The sequence below is a fragment of the Ahaetulla prasina genome, chromosome 13 (genome assembly GCF_028640845.1).
Source record: "Ahaetulla prasina isolate Xishuangbanna chromosome 13, ASM2864084v1, whole genome shotgun sequence".
Classification (NCBI taxonomy): Eukaryota; Metazoa; Chordata; class Lepidosauria; order Squamata; family Colubridae; genus Ahaetulla; species Ahaetulla prasina.
The window spans coordinates 17,895,580-17,920,330 of record NC_080551.1 but is presented as its reverse complement, the minus strand read 5'-3'; the positions used below and the strand labels follow the sequence as shown (position 1 = coordinate 17,920,330).

Below are 24,751 nucleotides of genomic sequence, written 5' to 3'. Positions count from 1 at the left end.
CTAGCTCCATTCAGCTGCCTGTACTCCACCCTGCAAGGGATTATGGTGTCATTAAAAGAAGATGATATACTGTCCTAGGAAAAATATAAGATCACGTGCAGGTTTGTCCATAGGATGATACAAGTCTTTGTCATGCTGACAGGTGGAGCTTATTACCTCATCTCACGGAGCTTAGGTCCTGAATTCGGGGGCTCCATCGGTCTCATCTTTGCCTTCGCCAACGCTGTGGCTGTGGCCATGTACGTGGTTGGCTTTGCAGAAACAGTTGTGGAACTTCTCAAGGTGAGCATCCTTATTTGGATATGGCTTTAAGGTAACCTGGTCCGTTCCTTGCTTTTTTTTTCTACCATAACACACGAGTTCACCAATTGGAGTTCCTTCACCACATTGTTTATTCTTTGTTGTTATTGTTGTTAGTTGCGAAGTCGTGTCTGACCCATCATAATCCCTTGGACAACGTTCCTCCAGGCCTTCCTATCCTCTACCATCCTCTGGAGTCCATTTAAGGTCACACCGACTGCTTCAGCCACCTCGTTCTCTGTCGTCCCCTTCTTCTTTTGCCCTCAATCATTCCCAGCATTAGGCTCTTCTCCAGGGAGCCCTTCCTTCTCATTAGGTGGCCAAAGTATTTGAGTTTCCTTTTCAGGATCTGGCCTTCTAAGGAGCAGTCAGGGTTGATCTCCTCTAGGACTGACCGGTTGGATCGCCTTGCAGTCCAAGGGACTCGCAGGAGTCTTCTCCAGCACCAGAGTTCAAAGGTCTCAATTCTTTGGTGCTCAGCCTTTCTTATGGTCCAACTTATTTGTAAAGTTTTGATTTCTTACCACTGGATCAAAGAAATGTTTCTTATAAAGTACTGTAAAAGTTTTTTTTTTTAAAAAAAAGAAAACTACAGGTAGCCCTCGAGCGACGACCACAATTGAGCCCAAAAATTTATGTTGCTAAGTGAAACCTTTGTTAAGTGAGTTTGTCCCCGTTTATCGCTTTTCTTGCCACAGTTGTTAAGTGAATCATGCATTTGTTAAATTAGCCACATGGTTGTGAGGTGAACCTGGCTCCTCCATTGATATTGCTGGTCAGAAGGTCACAAAAGGGGACCATATAACTCCTCCCTGGTCGTAAATATGAAGCAGTTGCCAAGAATCTGAATTTTGATCACGTGACCCTGGGGATGCTGCAGTGGTCGCAAGTGTGAAAAATGGCCATAAGTCACTTTTTTCAGTGCTGTTGTAACTTTGAATGGTCACTAAACTTGTGGCCTGCCAGCGGCCAGCAGAGCTGGCAGCAGATTCGGACAGTGAGGAGGTTGGGGGGGAATGTGGGCCAGTCCTGGAGTCTGGGGAAGGCTCAGACAATGGCTCTGAGTTGGAGGCAGAGAGGGGGCCAAGGCCATCTGGTAATTCTTTGCTGCCTCCGGAGTCTCAGGAGTCTGACATCAGTGAGGCAGAAGAACAGCGGGAGCCTGTTCCCAGTGTGTGCATGTGCAGAGCTGCCAGGAGACAGGAACAATAAAAAAAAAACCAGGGTCGACTTAGGAGTAAGGCTTGGAGATGATTGGTCCCTCCCATAAACCATAAAAAAGAAGCAAATGGGACCTGAGCTTTTGCAGGAAGCAATTAGTTCATCTGGTCAGTAAAAGCTGTGTAAAAGTTCTGTTTGACTCTGTGCTAAGTTTGGCCTTGCCCTGCATGTGGCAATTAGTTCTCTGGCAGCATTCCAAGGGAGATGAGGTGAGTGTTTGTAAGACTGTTTGATAAGCTTTTTGGACTGGAAAAGACAATAATTCACAGCCGTATGAATTAAACTAAGTTTGTGCTGTATACTTTCTAAAGAAGTCTAGATCAGAACAAAACTAGTTTTTGTAAGGACTATCTCTACTAAAGGAAATTAGGTCTCCAATTAGGCAGCCCATAACCTTGATGGATGAGGTCCAGGCAGGATACGAAATGCAAAATTCAAAACTCATTACCCATGAAATGCGAGGATTCCCTCTGTAGAAATTCCCTGGTATTTTACAAGGCTACTCGAACCATCTTACAGAAAGTATATTCTTAATAATTACATTTCGCTGATTGTTTTTTTTTTTCCAGAACAGTAATGCCGTAATGGTTGATGCCACCAATGACATCAGGATAATTGGCGTCATAACCGTTGTAATTCTGTTGGGTATTTCGGTGGCTGGTATGGAATGGGAAGCAAAGGTAATTTTTTTTAAGGATAAGAGTTTAGAAAAACTCAAATATTTGGCCATTCTGTCTTGTACCGTGTTTCTCCAAAAAATAAGACCCTGTCTTATATTTTTTTGAACCCCGAAATAAGCGCTTGGCCTTATTGCCATGCGCTCAAAAGCCCGATTGGGCTTATTATCAGGGGATGTCTTATTTTGGGGGGAAAAGGGTAGCAGATTATGTTGTTGCATCTGACCGTTTGTTCTCATCTAATTTTTACTTGAGTGTATAGGCCCTGACTAAATATTTAGTCAGGGCCTATACACTATATTTACTTTATATTATATAAAGGGACACAGAAGCTCAGTGGCTAAGACGCTGAGCTTGTTGATTGAAAGGTTGGCAGTTCAGCGGTTCAAATCCCGAGTGCCGGGTAACGGGGTGAACTCCTGTTCCTTGCCCCAGCTTCTGCCAACCTAGCAGTTTGAAAGCAGGTAAAAAAATGCAAGTAGAAAAATAGGGACCACCTTTGGTGGGAAGGTAAGAGCGTTCCATGCACCTTTGGTGTTTGGCCGGCCACATGACCACAGAGACGTCTTCGGACAGCGCTGGCTCTTCAGCTATGAAACAAAGATGAGCACCGCCCCCTAGAGTCGGGAACGACTAGCACATATGTGCAAGGGGAACCTTTATCTTTACCTTTACCTTATTTCAAATAAATCTATGATTAAAAAACATTCTTTCTCTTACCTTGCAGGCCCAAGTGATTCTTCTATTTATACTTCTGATCGCCATCGTAAATTTTTTCATTGGGACTGTTATCCCGAGCAATGCAGAAAAGAGGGCGAGAGGTTTTTTCAATTACCAAGGCAAGTGCTTCTAGTGCCACAAGGCTTCAGATGTGAAAAATCTATCATGCTAAACAAGACTCACATTAATACGAAGTGGCAAGCTGCAGGGGAGAGCTGCTGCAAATAGCAATAAGAAAAACAAGCAGTTAGAGGATAAGTCCTTGACTTATGACCGATTGCTTAGTGACTGTTCAAAGTCACGACAGATAAGATGACCAGGCTGAGCCAGATGGAGGGGTCAAACGCGTCATCAGTCTCAAGTCCCTTCGCATCCACAAGAGATCTAAGTCCAGCCCACCTAGAATTCTGTTGACTCTTCTCTACCATCCATTTGCTTTGACCGTTAGTACAAGCCGTCCTCGGCTTACGACCCCAACTGAACCCAAAATTTCTGTTGCTAGGCGAAACATTCGTTCAGTGAATTTTGCCCCGTTTTATAACGTTTCTTGCCACAGTTGTTGAATGAATCACTGCAGTTATTAAATTAGCCATCTGGTTGTTAAGTGAATCGAACTAAGGTTTTCCCATAGATTTTGCGCGGGGGCGAGATGCATGCATGTGCACAGGGAGCTCGCATTGTATTTTGGGGGTATTTTGGGGGTTCGGACGCACACACGTGTATTCGCTCCCACCCGCACGTTTTGGGCACTCGGCACCAAAAAGGTTAACTATCACTTGATATAGGGTCTCCTGCTTGAGCAGGGGGTTGGACTAGAAGACCTCCAAGGTCCCTTCCAACTCTGTTATTCTCTAGAATGGATTTTGGTGAAGCAGTCTGTAGAAGAGAGGGAGAGAAATAGAAAGGCAGTCACCATGTTTAAGATCTCTGGCACAACTTGAAAAGTTCACACCTTTCCTTACTTCTTGTGCGTTTGGTTGCAGCATCCATATTTACCGAGAACTTTGGGCCAGAATTCCGAGGGGATGAAGGTTTTTTCTCGGTGTTTGCCATTTTTTTCCCAGCAGCCACGGGCATTCTGGCAGGAGCCAACATCTCTGGAGACTTAGAGGTGTGTACGTTGGAACAGTTAACCGTAACACCACAACACTTGTTGTGAAAATGTAGCCTTAGCTAACCTAAGGTCCTTTGGGGAAACAGAAGCAGCTGTTGAATATCGAAAAATATTTTTTAACACTGAAACGAAGAGCAAGATTCAAAGAAATCCTTTCTGCAAGGAGAACATTTCGTATCGATTTGGAAAATGCTTTTTGCAAGAACTTGTCAAGTGTATAATTAGTAGCTGTCAATGGAGAAAAAACTTGGGGATGTAGTTCCATCCTTTTACCTAATTTATTAGTTTACATTCCTTTTTATGCTTTTCAACAGCCAGGACTCGATTATAGAGGTAGGGAATCTGTGGACATCCACACATGGTTGAACTCCGAGTCCCAATCTATTATAATAATGGTAAAGGATGATGGGATTTGGAGTCCACCGCACCGTCTACACCAGTGGTTCCCAACCTTTTCTTGTTTGAGGCACAACCTTTTCTTGTTTGAGGCACCCTTGGAAAGCCTTTCAAAAGTTCCCGGCACCCTTATAAGGAAATAGATATTTAAAATCTCCGTAGCTCAAAAGTTCCCGGCACCCTCAAAAGATCTCACGGCACCCCTTAGTGCCGCGGCACACTGGTTGGGAACCACTGGTCTACACCATAGGTGTTCACCCAAAATTCTGAATCTGGCTCAAAGCTTTTCTAAAAATTACCACCATGTTACAATGGGAAGCCAACTGAAGGGTAAAGGGATTACATAGCTGAAAAGTAAACATTTGAATTACCGTATATACTCGAATATAAGCCGATCCGAGTATAAGCCGAGGTCCCCAATTTTACCCCAAAAAACTGGGGTAAACTGGGGACTCGAGTATAAGCCGAGGGAGGGAAATGAGGCAGCTACCGGTCAGGGAAAGCCTCCCTCCCTCAGCCGAGAAGGCTGGCGGCTCCCCCGCCCCGCCCTCTCACTGCACCGGCAGGGCTTCCCCGCGCTAATGCAAAAGCCCGCCAAGTTTGCGCCATCCGGTATAATGTGAAAAAAAGAAGAAAAAAAAACTCGAGTATAAGCCGTATATACTCGAGTATAAGCCGAGGGGACGTTTTTCAGCACAAAAAACGTGCTGAAAAACTCGGCTTATACTCGAGTATATACGGTAAATATAAATTACATTACATTCAAACTTGCCTTTCTCCTAACCTTCTCATCTGTTCTGTCCATGGCTACAATCACCCTAATTTTTTTTAAAAAACTGCAATATTCCAGGATCCACAAGATGCTATACCGAAAGGAACAATGCTTGCCATTCTAATCACAACGGTTGCTTACATCGGAGTTGCAATCTGTGCAGGTAAGAAGACATTTGTACCAGAGGTGGGTTTCAACAGGTTCTGACCAGTTCTGGAGAACTGGTAGTGGGATTTTGAGTAGTTCGGAGTGTTAAGGGTAATCTGGGTTCACAACCAAGGTTGTGGACTGTTGAGCAGAGTACCCTACACGTGAAAACGACTGAGACTGGTTGTATACAATAACAGTCACTTGCAGACAAACTGGGGTTTGATATTCCTTTACTTTTAGGGAAAAAGCAAAGTCATAGTCCAAAAACAATTCCAGGTCATACACATATAAAGTCAGTCGGTCAGTCTTCTTACCAATGTAGACTTGTAAAACAAACAAGCAAGGTCTTCTTTCAGTTTGGCAAAACACAGTTCAATTCACAACAGTCAGTATCTTGAGGAATCAGTAGCTAGCCATGATCAAGCAACGATCATAAAGCTCAAATATACAGTTTCAGCATGTCATCAAGTTACAATGCTGTAGCGTCCCTGTAGATTCCCAACAAGCTATAATTTAGTAGTCCTTTTATACATTGGCTACAGAGCTCAACCAATCAGGAAGCTTGCATGATGCAGCACAGCCTTAAAGCAATATCATGCCTTTCTACAAACATACATAGTTAGTTTATATATTGCCTGGCCAACTAGTTAGGCGAATAACAATTTCCTGACATGGAGAACCGGTAGTAAAAATTCTGACTGGTCCCACCGCCATCAATTCTCTGCCTCCCAAGTCCCAGCTGATCAGGAGGAAATGGAGATTTTATAGTATCCTTCCCCTGCCACGCCCCCAAGACACACCCACCAAGCCATGCCACGCCCACCAAGACACACCCACAGAACCCGTAGTAAAAAAAAATTGAAACCCACCATTGATTTGTACTCAAGTTCAGAGTGCTACTATCAACGTACGGTATTTTAAAATCCTTATACCCATCAATCTCATTACAGGTAGTCACTGTTCTTTTAGTGACTGTTCGAAATTATGACATTGAAAAAAGGGGACTTACAATCATTGTTCACGCTGATGACCATCGCAGCATCCCCTTGGTCCCGTAATTAAAATTCGGACGCTTGGCAACTGGTCCATATTTATGACAGTTGCAATTGTCCCAGTGGTGAAGTCTGAACCAGTTTGCCACCAGTTCGCTGGCCGCGCATACATGGTGCACGCCAAATGTGCGCTGCACGTGCATGCGCAGTGTGCACAAAATGTGTGTTGTGCATGCGCATGCACAATATGCATCGAATGTGTGGGAAAAGGAGGCTTCGGAAGGTAAACAGAACAGTGGAGGGAGGAACAGCTGTGCTGCGTGATTTAGATTCATTAGAAAGCAGGATTTCCTGCTTTCTAGCTATTTGAAATCACATGGCACAGCTGATCATTGGAAATACCAGTTCGGAGGAACTGGTAGGTTTTTATCACTACCAGTTCGCCCAAACTGGTGCAAACCGGTAACATTTCACCGGGGGAATTGTCCCAAGGTTACACAATCCCCTTTTGCGATCTTCTGACAAGCAAAATCAATGGGGAAGCCCATTGATAAGTTAGTTACACAACCGTGTAACTAACTTAACAACTGCAGTGATTCACTTAATAATGGTGGCAAGAAAGCACTTAGACTTAATATACCGCCCCATAGAGCATTTCAGAATTCTAATTTATTTGATTGCCTGCCAATAATCAGAAACACCAAACAAAAATAACCCCATTGTTGTAAAGATTATTGTCATTGTATGTATATATACAGTATACTCTGATGAACGAAATTCACATAACACCCAGAAACCAAGCCCAACACACATGACAATCCCCAAACACACCCCTACCCACCAAAAAATTCCCCATCCCTCAACCACCCAGGTTAGCAATATTGGTGACATGTAGCCCTACTACAGAGACACGGTTTCCTCTATCTCAGGGTTTTTCAAAGCGGAAGGATGGGAGTCCAGGTTGTTGTTACCGTTCTCAGCAACTATTAGTTCAAGTAATATTTGTGGAATTGTTTTCATATAACAAATGCTTGGGGATCGATAAACAATCAGGAACTTTGTGAATTAAAGAGTTTGGGGAGCTCTGCTCTACTTTATCAACAATGCTTTATTATTGTTTGAGGTGTGGTTGGGTCTCTACCGACTTCCTTTTGTGTTAAGTAAAGCACTTTAGGTTTAATCTGTTTTCAGAGGCACGTTTTATGACGTTCCCGTTTGCTAAATCGGACAGTAAAAGCAAAGTCATAGTCCAAAAACAATTCCAGGTCATACACATATAAAGTCAGTCGGTCAGTCTTCTTACCAATGTAGACTTGTAAAACAAACAAGCAAGGTCTTCTTTCAGTTTGGCAAAACACAGTTCAATTCACAACAGTCAGTATCTTGAGGAATCAGTAACTAGCCATGATCAAGCAACGATCATAAAGCTCAAATATACAGTTTCAGCATGTCATCAAGTTACAATGCTGTAGCGTCCCTGTAGATTCCCAACAAGCTATAATTTAGTAGTCCTTTTATACATTGGCTACAGAGCTCAACCAATCAGGAAGCTTGCATGATGCAGCACAGCCTTAAAGCAATATCATGCCTTTCTACAAACATACATAGTTAGTTTATATATTGCCTGGCCAACTAGTTAGGCGAATAACAATTTCCTGACATGGAGAACCGGTAGTAAAAATTCTGACTGGTCCCACCGCCATCAATTCTCTGCCTCCCAAGTCCCAGCTGATCAGGAGGAAATGGAGATTTTATAGTATCCTTCCCCTGCCACGCCCCCAAGACACACCCACCAAGCCATGCCACGCCCACCAAGACACACCCACAGAACCCGTAGTAAAAAAAAATTGAAACCCACCATTGATTTGTACTCAAGTTCAGAGTGCTACTATCAACGTACGGTATTTTAAAATCCTTATACCCATCAATCTCATTACAGGTAGTCACTGTTCTTTTAGTGACTGTTCGAAATTATGACATTGAAAAAAGGGGACTTACGATCATTGTTCACGCTGTTGACCATTGCAGCATCCCCGTGGTCCCGTGATTAAAATTCGGACGCTTGGCAACTGGTCCATATTTATGACAGTTGCAATTGTCCCAGTGGTGAAAACTGAACCGGTTTGCCACCGGTTCGCTGGCCGCGCATGCATGGTGCACGCCAAATGTGCGCTGCATGTGCATGCGCAGTGTGCACAAAATGTGTGTTGTGCATGCGCATGCACAATATGCATCGAATGTGTGGGAAAAGGAGGCTTCGGAAGGTAAACAGAACAGTGGGGGGAGGAACAGCTGTGCTGCGTGATTTAGATTCACTAGAAAGCAGGATTTCCTGCTTTCTAGCTATTTGAAATCACGTGGCACAACTGATCATTGGAAATACCAGTTCGGAGGAACTGGTAGGTTTTTATCACTACCAGTTCGCCCAAACTGGTGCAAACCGGTAACATTTCACCGGGGGAATTGTCCCAAGGTTACACAATCCCCTTTTGCGATCTTCTGACAAGCAAAATCAATGGGGAAGCCCATTGATAAGTTAGTTACACAACCGTGTAACTAACTTAACAACTGCAGTGATTCACTTAATAATGGTGGCAAGAAAGCACTTAGACTTAATATACCGCCCCATAGAGCATTTCAGAATTCTAATTTATTTGATTGCCTGCCAATAATCAGAAACACCAAACAAAAATAACCCCATTGTTGTAAAGATTACTGTCATTGTATGTATATATACAGTATACTCTGATGAACGAAATTCACATAACACCCAGAGACCAAGCCCAACACACATGACAATCCCCAAACACACCCCTACCCACCAAAAAATTCCCCATCCCTCAACCACCCAGGTTAGCAATATTGGTGACATGTAGCCCTACTACAGAGACACGGTTTCCTCTATCTCAGGGTTTTTCAAAGCGGAAGGATGGGAGTCCAGGTTGTTGTTACCGTTCTCAGCAACTATTAGTTCAAGTAATATTTGTGGAATTGTTTTCATATAACAAATGCTTGGGGATCGATAAACAATCAGGAACTTTGTGAATTAAAGAGTTTGGGGAGCTCTGCTCTACTTTATCAACAATGCTTTATTATTGTTTGAGGTGTGGTTGGGTCTCTACCGACTTCCTTTTGTGTTAAGTAAAGCACTTTAGGTTTAATCTGTTTTCAGAGGCACGTTTTATGACGTTCCCGTTTGCTAAATCGGACAGTAAACCCATCAAGCAGTAGAACCATCAAACAGTAGAACCATCAAGCAATTTTAACCAGTGGCCCCGTTATTTCCAACCAACAGGGCCTCGGGATAACAGGCAGAAATGCGCATAGAACATCAGCCACCTGAAATATAAAAGAGCCCGGCGATATTATCATGTTGTCACAAGGAAGAGAAATAATAATAATACCCTGTTATTTCCACAGCTGCTTGTGTCGTGCGCGATGCTACAGGGAATGTCAACGATACCGTGGTATCCAGGATGAATTGCAATGGATCATCGGCTTGTGCCCTGGGCTACGATTTCTCCAGCTGTAAAATCCAGACATGTGATTATGGGCTGATGAATAATTTCCAGGTTCAAAAGCATGCTAATTATCCAATTTGTATTACTGTTTGTGTTTGTATGTGCGTTATACTATATACTGTATATAATAGCGTAAACTAATATTCACATAAGCATTCGGCACATAGTGGCTATTGGTTGACTTTTCAAGACTTCTACTGACAGTCTAGAGCCGGAGGGTGGAGTAGTTTATGTATACGTGCAAAGTGAAATTAAAGAATGGGGTCCTTGGGGCTCTCTGAATTTGGTTGTTTTCTTGCAGATATTTCCTTACCCAACTAGGTAACTTCATCAGTGTTAGAAAGGAGTAGGGTTTGCAGAATGGAGGGGGAGCTGGATTCTGGGGTCCTTTCTGCAAAATAACATTTTGTTAAATGAACGGAATGAGAATACAGACTTCCTACAGTTCATGACCTAAACTGGAATTCCATCAAAACTTTAGACTGGAGTAATTAATTGCAAAGTGCAGAGTCCAATTAAATACTAAGTGATAGAAAATGTTTAATCAAACCACACTATGAAAGATTGTGGGAACTTGGGCATTTACTGTTTTAGAGACTATTTTTAAAAAGTGTATCTACTAGAAATACATACTGTCTGTCTGTCTGTCTGTCTGTCTGTCTGTCTGTCTGTCTGTCTGTCTATCTATCTATCTATCTATCTATCTATCTATCAATCAATCATCTATCTATCTATCTATCTATCTATCTATCTATCTATCTATCTGTCTGTCTATGCTTAAGATACAGAACAGACTTGAACATCGGGGGTATCCAACAAAATGAATTTCAATGGTGAAAAAACTAAGGTTCTACATTTAGGCAAGAAAACCAAAATGCACAGGTACCGTATATGTGGTACCTTGCTCAATAGTAATAACTGTGAGAGGGATCTTGGAGTCCTAGTGAACAACCATTTAAATATGCTTACTTTTTACGGCCTCTTGTTCCTAATACAAGTCTCTTCTGAACGGCATCATTTGCAGAAGAAAATAAAAAAATATGCCTTTGGCTTTAAAAGGAAAAAACACGATTCAATTAAAGAACAATCTTCTCCATTATGAGCAAACTGGTTTTTCTTCTTTTTTTTTTTGAGGGGGGGGGGACAACAAAAAGTAATTTTCTGTGCTGAAGGAGTCTCCCTGACAAGCTGTTAATGGATGACTTAAAAGATAATAGAGAAGAGCCGGAATAACAATGCACGTGGCTATAAATTTAACAATCGGGAAGGATTTGCAAATTCGGTTTATAGCCTAGCTTGTACTAGATTTAATGGCTTGCTTTTATTATATATATTTTTTCCTTCCCAAAGGTGATGAGCATGGTTTCAGGGTTTGGACCCTTAATCACCGCTGGGATATTTTCTGCCACGCTGTCCTCAGCACTAGCTTCGCTTGTGAGTGCGCCAAAGGTTTTCCAGGTACATTTGAGAGTCCAAATACGTTTTGTATCTGTTCTGCCCCCACTCGCCTCCATCCAAGTGATGGCTTAATTATCTGGCACTATCAGCTCCGGCAGCAACTAGCGAGTGTCTGCCAAGTGTCTCTGTTATCTCCCTTGCTGCCGATGAGTCACCCAGGAACAACCAGTACTTCAGCTCTTAGTTAAGCAGTTGATTTGCCTGCTACGAAGAGGCACAGCAGCTCTTGCTGGTTTTATATCCTGTGGGGTATCGCTCCATGACTCAGCATTTCCTAGGCCTGCCCCATCCCTGCTTCTGTTGTTCCCGCTTCTCCTACCTACAAAACCTAGGGTTCAGCCAGGCCTGATTGCCATCAGCTGGATCTGGAGGCGTGGCCTGGGGGGGAAAGAGTCAGGGGACGGAGGCCTCGTTTTCTCCTCCACCTGGCCTGCCTCTGGCTCCTGGAGCTGAGCCAGGGAAGCCGGTGCTCCCGGGGTAAGTCCTGACGGCCCTTCCCCCTCACTTTCCAAGTCACTTTCTGGCAGGGGGCCCGGCTCGGGGGGCGCAGACACAACAGTATCTTTTCCCATATCTCTACAGTTTTTTAGCTGTGCCGATGCTGACCAGTTGATCAGTCGGGAGGTGTGTGTGTCTCAAACACAACAGTTGTCGGTCCCGTAGTTTTTAGGTTAACACGCCTTGCAAGGTAGTAAACCGGTTCAGATTTCACCACTGGTACATCTCTTACAGTGAAGGGCTTCCTGCTCTTCTAACAATAAATAAGAGACCAAGAAACCAAGAATTAGATTTCTCAACCAGAATTTGCTCTTTTGACAGGCTCTCTGCAAGGATAACATTTATCGAGCGCTCCACTTTTTTGCCAAAGGATACGGGAAAAATAATGAACCCATCCGAGGATACATTCTGACTTTCCTCATTGCTCTGGCCTTCATTCTGATTGGTGGGTAAAACTCAGCGAGTGGTGGCTTGGTGTTTGCAATAGGGAAGACATACAGCAGTCTAAAATATCACCAAACACATTTATTTTATATTTAGTTTTATTTATTCCATTTCTGTAGCCGCCCAACTCAACCAAACGAGCAAGAAAATGAAGAAATGTATCATAAAAGGCCTGTCTAAATTCTGATCAACAAAAATTAGATGATGTAAACTTCTAGTAAGGTAATGGTAAAGGTTCCCCTCGCACATATGTGCTAGTCATTCCCAACTCTAGGGGGCGGTGCTCATCTCTGTTTCAAAGCCAAAGAGCCAGCGCTGTCTGACGACGTCTCCGTGATCATGTGGCCGGCATGACTCAATGCCAAAGGTGCACGGAACGCTGTTACCTTCCCACCAAAGGTGGTCCCTCTTTTTCTACTTTCATTTTTTACGTGTTTTCAAACTGCTAGGTTGGCAGAAGCTGGGACAAGTAGTGGGAGCTCACCCCGCCACGTGACGCTAGGGATTCAAACCGCTGAACTGCCGACCTTTCGATTGACAAGCTCATCTTAGCCACTGAGCCACTGCACCCCTAAAGTCCCTAAAGTGACTAAAATAGCAGGAACCAAATCAAAAGCTGCCCAGAATCACTTTAGATAGCGAGATGGGCGGCTTATAAATGTAATAAATACATTTTAAAAGAAAATATGCCATTCACTGGATGACTGAGTGACCAAGTTTAAGTATCAGGCTAATATGTTAACGTTTGTGCCTTGTGCCTTGCATTGTGTCACTCAAGCCATGATGGTAAAGCAGGGTGCATCATGGTTGCACAAGGTATGTGTTCTGACCCAGCTCCCCAAATACGACAAACCCTCTGTATTTAAATCAATGATTCCTTTATGCCAGCAGCCCCAGTAAAAAGTTTCTCTCTCACACACAGCAGGCTAACAAATCTGGCCAGCCAGAAGATGAATCGTTGTCTGCTTGTCGTGTCCCACTCCTCCTCTGACGGCCAGGTCAGGGAAGTCCGTATCAAGCGTGGCTACAAAGCCTCTGCAGCTTTGCCAAAGTTCTGTCAGAGTTCTCAGGGCAGGCAGGAGACCAAGATGTGACTTTAGCAATCCAAGTTAGACTTTGCCTGACTCAAAGAATGCCAGAAAGCAGATCCTTTATATAGGCCATGGGGTGTGGCTCCATGACTCAGCACTTATCCAGGCCTGCCCCTCCCTTCCTTTTGCTGACGTCGCCTCTCCATTCTCCGGAAGCATGGATCTATCCATTGCATCGTTTTGTCCCCAGCTGCCAGTAATCCCAGCTCGTGGCTGGCTTCAGGCGCACATGCTATTGGAGGGAGGTTTGTTTGCTCGGTTTTTCCGGGCATGGTGCCAGGGCTGGGGGCTGGAGGCATGCCAGGACATGCTTCTGCACTATCAGTCTCTGGCTGAGATAGCAGGAGATGAGAGGGGCCCGGCTGTGGCCGGGGGGGGGGGGCGAGTGAGGCACAATACTGCTATTCCTCTCTGCCCCCTGCCTTTTATCCCCAGAGCTAGGGTAAGGCTTCTCTAGCAGCGGTGGCTCTTCTGTCCCGAGGACCAGCCCATAGATTTCCACTGCTCTCCTCTCCTCTGCCTTCTGCACATCCGCATGCCAGGCACTGGACCCAGCTGTTCCTCTTCTTCCTCATCAGCCACCTCCAGACCTGGGGGCTGTTGACTCTCCATCTGAGGGCTGATGGATGGCCCAGGCTCCGCCTCTGTCTCTCTCTCTGACAGCTCCGGTCCCTCTTCCCTCTCGGAGCTCTCAGGTTGCCTTGATGCTGGCCCTGACTCCCACGCACCCTCCCCTCCTCTGATTCAGCTGTTGAAGGGGCCGGCGGCCGACAGGCCACAATAGTATGAGAGTGATTGACTCAATGGAAGCTTTGCTCAGCCAAAAGATTTGGCTGCAGATGCTCACATAGTATATATGCATCTTGCTCAGCTCCTTAAGAAATCAAGCAACTGCTTTTTGAAGTCATCTTCTTCAGAGTCTTTCAATGTAGCATGAAGTCTGCTTTTTTCTTTTTTCTTTTTAAATGTCTGCAAAAATCAAAGCTCTGTTGATCCAAACCAACAGCCCCGTGTATTCTACCTGCTTTCATAATAGGTTCACAGCGCTGATCCTCGAGAGATTTCTGCTAGAAACATTCCCATTTGATCACCCTTTCTTTTCATCTTACGCTGTTTAAAATTCCTTTGTGATTTCCTATTTGGAATACACACAAAGATTTGTCACTTTTTACAATGCAGGCGTTCTGGTTTTGGTATCTACTCCATTCTAAAGAGAGGAGGAGGAGGAGGAGAAGGAGAAGGAGAAAGAGAAGGAGAAGGAGAAGGAGAAGAAGCAAAAGGAGGAGGAGGAGGAGGAGGAGGAGGAGAAGGAGAAGGAGAAGGAGAAGAAGAAGAAGAAGAAAAGAAGAAGAAGAAGAAGAAGAAGAAGAAGAAGAAGGAGGAGGAGGAGGAGGAGGAGGAGGAGGAGGAGGAGGAGGAGGAGGAGGAGGAGGAGGAGGAGGAGGAGGAGAAGGAGAAGGAGAAAGAGAAGGAGAAGGAGAAGGAGAAGGGGAAGGGGAAGGAGAAGGAGAAGGAGAAGGAGAAGGAGAAGGAGAAGGAGAAGAAGGAGGAGAAGGAGAAGGAGGAGGAGGAGGAGAAGGAGAAGGAGAAGGAGAAGGAGAAGGAGAAAGAGAAGGAGGAGGAGGAGGAGAAGGAGAAGGAGGAGGAAAAGGAGAGGGAGGAGGAGGAAGAGGAGGAGGAGGAGAAGAAGAAGAAGAAGAAGAAGAAGAAGAAGAAGAAGAAGAAGAAGAAGAAGAAGAAGAAGAAGAAGAAGAAGAAGAAGAAGAAGAAATAATCTTTGATCCTTTTTATTATCTTTTCTTTTCAAGAAACGATTACCCGTAGTCCTCAACTTGTAACAGTTTGTTTAGTGACCGAAGTGACAACAGCACTTTTTGTGATCTTCTGACAAAAAAAAAAAGGCAATGGGGAAACCAGATTCGCTTAACAACAGTGTTGCTAACTTAACAATTCCAGTGATTCACTTAACAACGGTGTCAAGAAAGGTTATAAAATGGAACAAAGCAAACTTAACCAAGGTCTCGCTTAGCTGCAGTAATGTTGGGCCTCGATTGTGGTGGTTAAGTCGGCTACCTGGATACTTTAATGAAGTATTTCTGACCAGATTCAGAGTGAAATCCTGGCTTGGTGGCTCAGTGGCTAAGACGCTGAGCTTATCGATCAGAAAGGTCGGCAGTTCAGCGGTTCGAATCCCTAGTACAGGTTTCCTGCGTGAGCAGGGGGGGTTGGACTAGATGACCTCCAAGGTCCCTTCCAACTCTGTTACTGTTAAATCAGGCTAATTTTATTTATACCTGGCTTTGAGATGATACACGAGTCCAAACGCGACACGAACAAAATACGAAATACAACGCAATCCATCACATCGCCTCTCCCTTCCTAGACACAATCCATCACCCAAATATTTTTGTCATTTTGTCTTGTTTTGCTTTGTTTTATAGCCGAACTGAATACCATCGCTCCTATCATCTCCAACTTCTTCCTGGCTTCCTACGCGCTCATCAATTTCTCTTGTTTCCTCGCGTCGTATGCAAAATCTCCAGGTTCGTTTTTTTCATGGCGGATTTTCACTTGCATCTAGAGGGTATCTGGGAATTCACTTTTTCCTTAGACCTCTTCGAACAAGCAAATAATTCCAAGAGGCTTCAGCAGGAATAGGGACTTTAACATTAAACTGCAAATCTTGCATAACAAGCTGAAGAACAACTGTGCTTTACTCCTTGGTGGCTTGCCTCTTATATTGCGGGGCGTATGTTTTATTGGGCAACAGTTGTATTTTATTAGATGCAGAGAAATGACTGAGGGTAGTAAATCTATATTGGGGTAAGGCAAGCCGGATCCTAACAAGTGAAATAAATCCAAATAGCCCTGTAGTGTCAGATGCCAAGTGCTTGAGGAACCATCTCCTTTTTATTATTTTTGCGACTTTACCAAATCCGTAGAGGCTCCAAACAAAAAATCATGTAAACAAGAACAAAAAATAAAAGTCACGATTTAAAACCTGCCTGGCAACTCCCATTCCCAACACTGGCAGTAATGCTTATTCAACAGAGGAAGGAACAGAGGAAAGAATAGCAATAGCACGTAAGACTTATGTAGCGCTTCACAGTGCTTTTACAGCCCTCCCTAAGTGGTTTACAGAGTCAGCCTGTTGCCCCCAACAATCTGGGTTCTCATTTTACCCACCTTGGAAGGATGGAAGGCTGAGTCAACCTTGAGCCTGGTAAGGCTTAAACTCCTGACTGTGGGCAGTTAGCCTGCAATACTGCATTCTAACCACAAGGAGGAGGGAGGGAGGGCACTATCAATAGTACTTAGACTTATATACCACTTTACAGTGCTTTACAGCCCTCTCTAAGTGGTTTACAGAGTCAGCCTGTTGCCCCCAACAGTCTGGGTCCTCATTTTACCGACCTCGGAAGGATGGAAGGCTGAATCAACCTTGAGCCTGGTGAGATTTGAACTGCCAAATTGCAGGCAAGCCGGCAGTTAGAGTCCACCTTGAGCTGATCAGAATCGAACTACTGGCAGTTGGCAGAGTTAGCCTGCAATACTGCATTGTAACCAATGCGCTGCCACAGCTCTTCCAATAACAAGAGTTGGAAGCAGTGGTGGGTTTCAAAAATTTCTACTACCGGTTCTGTGGGCTTGGCTTGGTGGGGTGGGCGTGGCTTGGTGGGCATGGCAGGGGAAGGTTACTGCAAAATCCCCATTTCCTTCCGATCAGCTTGGACTCAGGAGGCAGAGAATAGATGGGGGCGGGGCCAGTCAGAGGCGGTATTTACTGGTTCTCTGAACTACTCACAATTTCCACTACCGGTTCTCCAGAACTGGTTAGAACCTGCTGAAACCCACCTCTGGTTGGAAGGGACCTTGGTGGTCTATAACAGGGATTTACAACCTTGTCAACTTTAAGACTTGTGGACTTCAACTCCCAGAATTCCTCAGCCAGCGAAGTCCACAAGTCTTAAAGTTGCCAAGGTTGGAGAGCCCTGGTCTATAGGGCAGGAGATCCTACACCACCCAAGGCAAATGGTTGTCCAGTCTATTCTTGAAAACCTCCAGTGATGGAGCGCCCACAACCCCATTCTGATCACAACTGTTGCTAGGTCGTATGGGGCAATACTATACAATTACGCAGTCAATCCATCCATCCATCAATTCTCTCTATCTGGCTGATTACGAATTGATCCCCTTTTTCTGACTCCCACAGGCTGGAGACCTGCCTTTAGGTATTACAATATGTGGGTGTCCCTTTTTGGAGCTGTGCTGTGCTGTGGCGTCATGTTTGTCATTAACTGGTGGGCGGCTCTCATCACATACGCAATTGAGTTCTTTCTTTATATTTATGTGACCTACAAGAAGCCAGGTAAGGCTCAGAATGAATGAATGAATGAATGAATGAATGAATGAATGAATGAATGAATGAATGAATGAATGGCTTGCCCTAGCTCAGTCCCAGCGTGCTGCCCAGCCGATTTTCAGGCCATCCGGAAGTCAGAAACAGGCTGCTTCCGGCCTCCGGTGGGGCCTCCTGGGGGGTGGGGAAGACCATTTTTGCCCTTCCCAGGCTCCAAGAAGGCCTCTGGAGCCTGGGAAGGGTAAAAAACAGGCCTACCGCGCCCACTGTGCTATCGCTTGCCAAAAGCAGGGGGAGCATGGAGGGGTCATGCGCTTATGCCCAGGGGGAGGGCCGCATTGAATTTTGGGTGTGGACACATACGCACATGACAACCCCCCCCCCATGGTCCTCCCACTTTTGGCACACAACGGCAAAAAAGTTCACCTGATCTATAGAATCTCAGCCAAGTGAGTGACCAGGATGATGATGATGATGATGATGATACTGTAATAATACTTTATATCATATATTTACATCATATATTTTAAGAAGATACTTGGTTGCTACCTAGGACACTGGCAGCAACCCGTATCAACCATTAGCATCAGTCAATGGTATTTGTGATGCATTTTTGAATGTTCAGTTGACTGAGTTTTTTTTTTTTAATTTGAATTTATATCCCTCCCTTCTGCGAAGACTCAGGGCGGCTTACATTGTGTTAAGCAATAGTCTTCATCCATTTGTATATTATATACAAAGTCAACTTTTATTGTCCCCAACAATCTGGGTCCTCATTTTACCTACCTGATAAAGGATGGAAGGCTGAGTCAACCTTGGGCCTGGTGGGACTTGAACTTGCAGTAATTGCAAGCAGCTGTGTTAATAACAGGCAGACTTAGTCTGCTGAGCCACCAGAGGCCCAGAAACCCAGAGTTTCGTGTTCAATGAATAAAGTAAATAGTATCAGTCAATGGTATTTGTGATGCATTTTTTAATTGATTGAGTTTCATCTTCAATGAATAAAGCAAATCATCATCATCATCATCATCATCACCACCACCATCATCATCATCCTTGCTGGAATTACACCCTAACCAATCTGGCAGTTTGACACAGACAAAACAAGCAGAATTAATCAAAAGAAGCACACACACACACACACACACACACACACACACACACACAAAACAGACAAAAGCCATAGTGTAATTTACAGTTGTTTTTTTCCTTTTTGTTTTTCTTTCTGACGGCATGTGTGACTTGGAGAAGTCCACATCGAAATCCATCAACCTTTCACTGCCGTGTCTAATTTAGTTACCAAGGGGCTGTTCCTAGAGGAATCGTTTTAAAAAGAACATTCCAATTTCAATTTTTCCTTTCTTCGTTCTTCTGCTTCTCCCCAGGGTGCTTTTTAATGCAGCTCAGTGGAATTTCAAACAACCATACATTTCTCCTCCCCCCCTCCCCCACTTAAGAACTCCGTGTATCTCTGATAACTAATCCTATCTATCAAATGATTGCTGCCATTTTAATCTTTCTCCTGTTAGGGAAAGGAAAAAATTTCTCTGGAGGGATCTCCAAAGGTAGCTTTTGAAAAATGGCTTCTTTTGTAGACTACCAACGTATTGCTAGTAATGAGGTTTTTATGAGTTCTGTAGAGCAGCGTATGGTAGCTTTTCTACGCAGAGCGTGGGAATTAACCAGAAACCTTGTCTTGCTTGCTTGCTTGCTTGTTTTTTATTATTACTATTTAGAAGTCTAATAGCTACACCATCACTTTTATTTTCTGGCGATCCCCTCATCCAAAGTAAACAATATTTCTTCAGCTCGTATCAACGTTGTGCAAGCTTAAAACACGTGTTGCCTTTCTCCGCTTTTTTTTCTTTAACAAGGCCTCTTCTCTATAAAATACTATATTATAAGCTACCGTGGTTCTCAAAAGGAGTGGAAAGACATTATTGTCGAGTTGTGGTTTGCATAAACAGACATCATGGTTTGCTTTTGAAAGGTTGCTCTCGCTCTCGCTCTCTTTTTAACTTTTTTAACTTGTTTTTAACTTCATAGTGAAATTTGGCAGCAGGTTATTCAGAAGCCAAGCAAGGCTTTTTAAAAGTAAGGCAGCATTGTCTTCAATTCTAGAAAAATTGCACAGAGACAAATAAGCTTGAAAGCTTGGTGGTAGCTCCGGCTGGTAAGAAGCCTGTTATTAGAACACAGCAGCCTGCAATTATTGCAGGTTCAAGCCCGGCCCAAGGTTGACTCAGCCTTCCATCCTTTATAAGGTAGGTAAAATGAGGACCCAGATTGTTGGGGGGGCAATAAGTTGACTTTGTAAATATACAAATAGAATGAGACTATTGCCTTATACACTGTAAGCCGCCCTGAGTCTTCAGAGAAGGGCGGGATATAAATGTAAACAAATAATAAAAAAAGAAAATGATATAAATAGCCAGCACCCCTGCAAACGATTGTGATGAACTTCCAGGATTGAGAATGTTGAAGGCACCGAGATAACAAAAATGTTCAGAAGCTCACTTGCATATCTTTATTTTCGCTGCATTGCATAGAAGAGACAATAGATTATTTCAGCCAACGTGAATTTTTATCTGGTAAGACAGGTTAGAAAAGAGTCAGGTGGGAGAGAAGATAGACGGATGACTTTAGGGTAGGAATGAGAGAATTGTTAAAGAAGGAGAAATGCAGGGGTGGGGCTTCAAAAATTTTAGCAAGGAGTTCTCTGCCCGGTTGCTGGGTGGGTGTGGTCATGATGGGCGTGGCCTAGTTGGCCTCCTGCACCATGGCAGGGGGAATTGCCCTCCCCGGGCTCCGGAGGCCTTCCTTGAGCCTCCAGGAGGGTGAAAACAGCCTCCCCGGGCTCCGGAGGCCCTCTGGAGGGCGGAAATGAGCCCATTTCCAGCCTTCCTGATATTCTGGTAGGCCCCTTTTTTCACCTTCTCCGAACCTCCATGCATGTCCTGCACTTACCTGCATCCAAAACGGGCTGCATGGGGACTCCTGGGAGGGAGGGGTGGGGTGGGACGGTCCACCAGGAGTGGGATTTGAGGGTTCTCCGAACTGCACAGAATTTTAGCTAGAGGTTCTCCCGAACCCCTGCAAATCCCCAGCATCCCACCCATGGAGAAATGCCAACTCCATCCTGAGAAAGTGGAAAGCATGAGAAAGAGACTCAATATGATGATCAAATAATCCATAAACAATGTCTTGTCTATGTAGCTTTGATAGGCTTACAAATAGGGGTAGGCAACTAATTCTCCCAAGGAGCCACATGAGAAACTGGGACTGTTGCAAAGGGCCAAATTGTGAAGATGGTAGCATGCATGCACACACATATATAAATTGGGGGGGGGGGGAATAGCAGTTGGCTTCAAAATAGAAGCAATCCATGCGGACCAGAAAGGGACAGCCAAAGGCCCAGATGTGGCCCTGGGGACAGTAAAATCTCCAGGTCTGACTTACAAGATTCGGTTTATTATACCCTACAACAACAACAACAAATGTAATTTTCCTGGAATCTCAGCAATGTCTATCTCTTGATCTGGCCTACCCTGAAGGGTTGAAAAGAAGGCAGGTATTCTATTTATTGTCAACAGGGAAAACCTGGTAACCAGTTTGAAGGAGTCTGCATGTATATTGTCAGAGTAGATTAAAAATGTAGTAAGGGTTACTTCCACTCACTGGGCGTAAGGTGATAGTTTGCATTTGGCCTTTCACATATGAAAACGAAATACAACCCATGTCTCCCCCAGAATAAGACCAGGTCTTATATTAATTTTTGCTCCAAAAGACGCATTAGGGCTTATTTTCTGGTTAGGTCTTATTTTGGGGGAAATGCGGCACTACATGCGTCCATCTGGCTGACAATCTTAACTGGGGCTTATTTTGGGGGTAGGGCTTATTTTACAGGCATCCTGAAAAATCATACTAGGGCTTATTTTCCAGTTGGGTCTTATTTTCAGGGAAACACGGTACTTCTCGTTACAAGTGATCAAAAATATGGTATCTGTAAAATGACTTTTGTTAAATATAGAAGCGAAAATTGATGTGCTTTTTGTTGTTGTTGTTTTTGCTTGTACCATAGAAGTAAACTGGGGGTCATCAGCCCAGGCTCTATACTATATTAATGCTGTTGAGAGTGCCCTGGAACTAACAACGGTGGAGGACCACGTGAAAAACTTCCGGTAGGTTATTGTAGGAACTGATTCAATGATTGGATTGTATAAACAGAGGCATACAATCAAGATCACATGACATATTAGCGCCATTTTACAAAACCCAAGTAAGACCACACCTGGAATACTGCAACCAGTTTTGGTCACCATAGTACAAAAAAAAAAAGTTGTTGAGATTTTGGAAAAAGTTCAGAGAAGAGCAACTAAGATGAGCAAAGGCCTGGAGACTAAACCATAGGAACAATGGCTGCAGGTTTGGGCTCTGGCTAGTCTAAAGAAAAGAAGAATTAGGGGTGACGTGATAGCAGTATTTCAGTATTTGAGGGTTGCCACAAAGACGAGGGGGTCAAATTATTCTCCAAAGCACCAGAGGGCAGGACAAGAAATAATGGTTGGAAACTGATCAAAGAGAGAAGCAACCTGGAATTTAAGGAGAAACTTCCTAACAGTAAGAACAATTAACCGGTGGAACAGCTTTGCCTCCAGATGTTGTGAGTGCTTCATCACTGGAGGTTTTTAAGAAGAGACTGGACAGCCACTTGTCTGAAATGCTTGAGCAGGGGGCTGGACTAGAAGACCTCCAAAGTCCCTTCCAGCTCTCTTCTCTTCTCTTCTCTTCTCTTCTCTTCTCTTCTCTTCTCTTCTCTTCTCTTCTCTTCTCTTCTCTCTTCCCTTCCCTTCCCTTCCCTTCCATGTTCCTATTCTATTCTATTCTATTCTATTCTATTCTATTCTATTCTATTCTATTCTATTCTATTCTACTCTATTCTATTCTATTCTACTCTACTCTACTCTACTCTACTCTATTCCATTCCATTCCATTCCATTCCATGTTCTCATTCTATTCTATTCTATTCTATTCTATTCTACCCTACCCTACCCTACCCTACCCTACCCTACTCTACTCTACTCTATTCTATTCTATTCTACCCTACCCTACCCTACCCTACCCTACCCTACCCTACCCTATTCTATTCTAGTCTATTCTATTCTACCCTACCCTACCCTATTCTACCCTACCCTACCCTACTCTACTCTATTCTATTCTACCCTACCCTACCCTACCCTACCCTACCCTATTCTATTCTATTCTATTCTATTCTATTCTACCCTACCCTACCCTACCCTACCCTACTCTATTCTATTCTACCCTACCCTACCCTACCCTACCCTACCCTATTCTATTCTATTCTATTCTATTCTATTCTATTCTATTCTATTCTATTCTATTCTCAGATGTAAATGCACCATCAGATATAATGCATCTCCTCCCATCTTTTGCAGGCCTCAGTGCATCGTTTTAACAGGAGGACCTATGATAAGACCAGCGTTGTTAGACATCGCTCATTCATTCACAAAGAACAACGGCCTTTGCCTCTGCTGTGAAGTGTATGTGGTAAGTTTGTACGTGATTCACAAAAATGGCTCTCTTGTTAGAACAACTTTTCTACACGGAAAGCTGAGTCGTAAGACAGATCTCTACAGAAGCTTCTTTCGTATGCAGGCAGCTTACAACCATTCCTTTAGTGACTGTTTGAAGTTGACTGAAAAAAGTGAGTTATAACCGTTTTTCACACTTACGACCGTTGCAAGATCCCCAAAGTCACATGCAGAGGTGGGTTTCAGCAGGTTCTGACCAGTTCTGGAGAACCGGTAGTGGAAATTTTGAGTAGTTCGGAGAACCGGTAGTAAAAATTCTGACTGGCCCTTCTCCCAACTATTCTCTGCCTCCCGAGTCCCAGCTGATCGGGGGGAAATGGGGATTTTGCATTAACCTTCCCCTGGAGTGGGATGGGAATGGAGATTTTACAGTATCCTTCCCCGGCCACGCCCACCAAGCCACACCCACAGAACCGGTAGTAAAAAAAATTGAAACCCACCACTGGTCACATGGTCAAAATTTGGACACTTGATAACTGATTCATATTTATGACAGTTGCAGTGTCCCGGGATCATGTGATCCCCTTTTGCGACCTTCCGACAGGCAAAGCGAGATCCACTTAATAACCGTGTTACTAACTTAACAACAGCGATTCACTTAACGGCCATGGCAAGAAAGGTCGCAAAATGGGGCACAACTCACATAACAATTGTCTTGCTTAGCGGCGGAAATCTGGGCCTCAACTGGTAGGACAAGAGCTACTTGTATAAAATAAACTTATTTTTACAAGTCACTCTGCCAAATAATAAAAACAACACAATTCAATAAAGGGCTTTTTTGCCCCATTAATTTATAAAGCTAGGTTTTACTCCTTATTTCAATGGGCATTTTATTCTAGTCTATAAAAGTCTGGACAGAAAGGTTTCCAATTTTTTTTTTAACTTATTGGTTTCTAGTTTTATATGCCTGCAAATATTTTATATAGCATGCCGTTATATATGGCTTAGGTATTTTAATTTCCTTCACTAAAAAGTTAGTAACATTTAGGTTTATTGACTAATAAAAATTGGCATAATGAACTGTTGTAAGCTATTTAACTGAGAAAATAAAGAGAATGATGAGATAGCTATCGGCTGTCAGCTATCAATACGACTCCCATTAAGATTCTAAATGATTCTTACTTATATCTATTAATGCTTTGTTTAGTTCATATTCAGCGGATGCACGAATCTAAATTTTGTTAGCCATTGGGAAAAAATATGGTTAAGTACCTGTTTTTATTTATTTTTTAATAGCTGTAGAGAGTGCTGTTGATACTAATAAAGGAGAATGTTTGTAGCTTAGGGCTGACATGACGGGTCCTTGGTGCTCTTTGAACTTGCTTGCTTTCTTGCAGATGTTTTATTAGCCGAACTAGATATATTTTACAAGAAGAGTTCTCCATTCCTCTGTAAACAACAAAATACCTTATCCCACTAGACTTG

General features: G+C 43.7%; 1 protein-coding gene across 2 annotated transcripts in view; it reads left to right on the top strand.

The window, feature by feature from the left end:
* The window catches only part of SLC12A1 (solute carrier family 12 member 1), a 48,776-nt gene that overhangs the window by 10,338 nt on the left and 13,687 nt on the right, over positions 1-24,751 (top strand). For both annotated transcript variants that reach the window (XM_058156170.1, XM_058156169.1), the window contains exons 5-16: positions 143-282; positions 2,091-2,201; positions 2,926-3,037; positions 3,902-4,029; positions 5,279-5,363; positions 9,763-9,914; positions 11,214-11,321; positions 12,141-12,264; positions 15,796-15,897; positions 17,568-17,723; positions 21,796-21,895; positions 23,171-23,282. In XM_058156170.1, the coding sequence (XP_058012153.1) occupies positions 143-282; positions 2,091-2,201; positions 2,926-3,037; positions 3,902-4,029; positions 5,279-5,363; positions 9,763-9,914; positions 11,214-11,321; positions 12,141-12,264; positions 15,796-15,897; positions 17,568-17,723; positions 21,796-21,895; positions 23,171-23,282 (1,430 nt within the window). The remainder of the gene's footprint in view (positions 1-142; positions 283-2,090; positions 2,202-2,925; positions 3,038-3,901; positions 4,030-5,278; positions 5,364-9,762; positions 9,915-11,213; positions 11,322-12,140; positions 12,265-15,795; positions 15,898-17,567; positions 17,724-21,795; positions 21,896-23,170; positions 23,283-24,751) is intronic.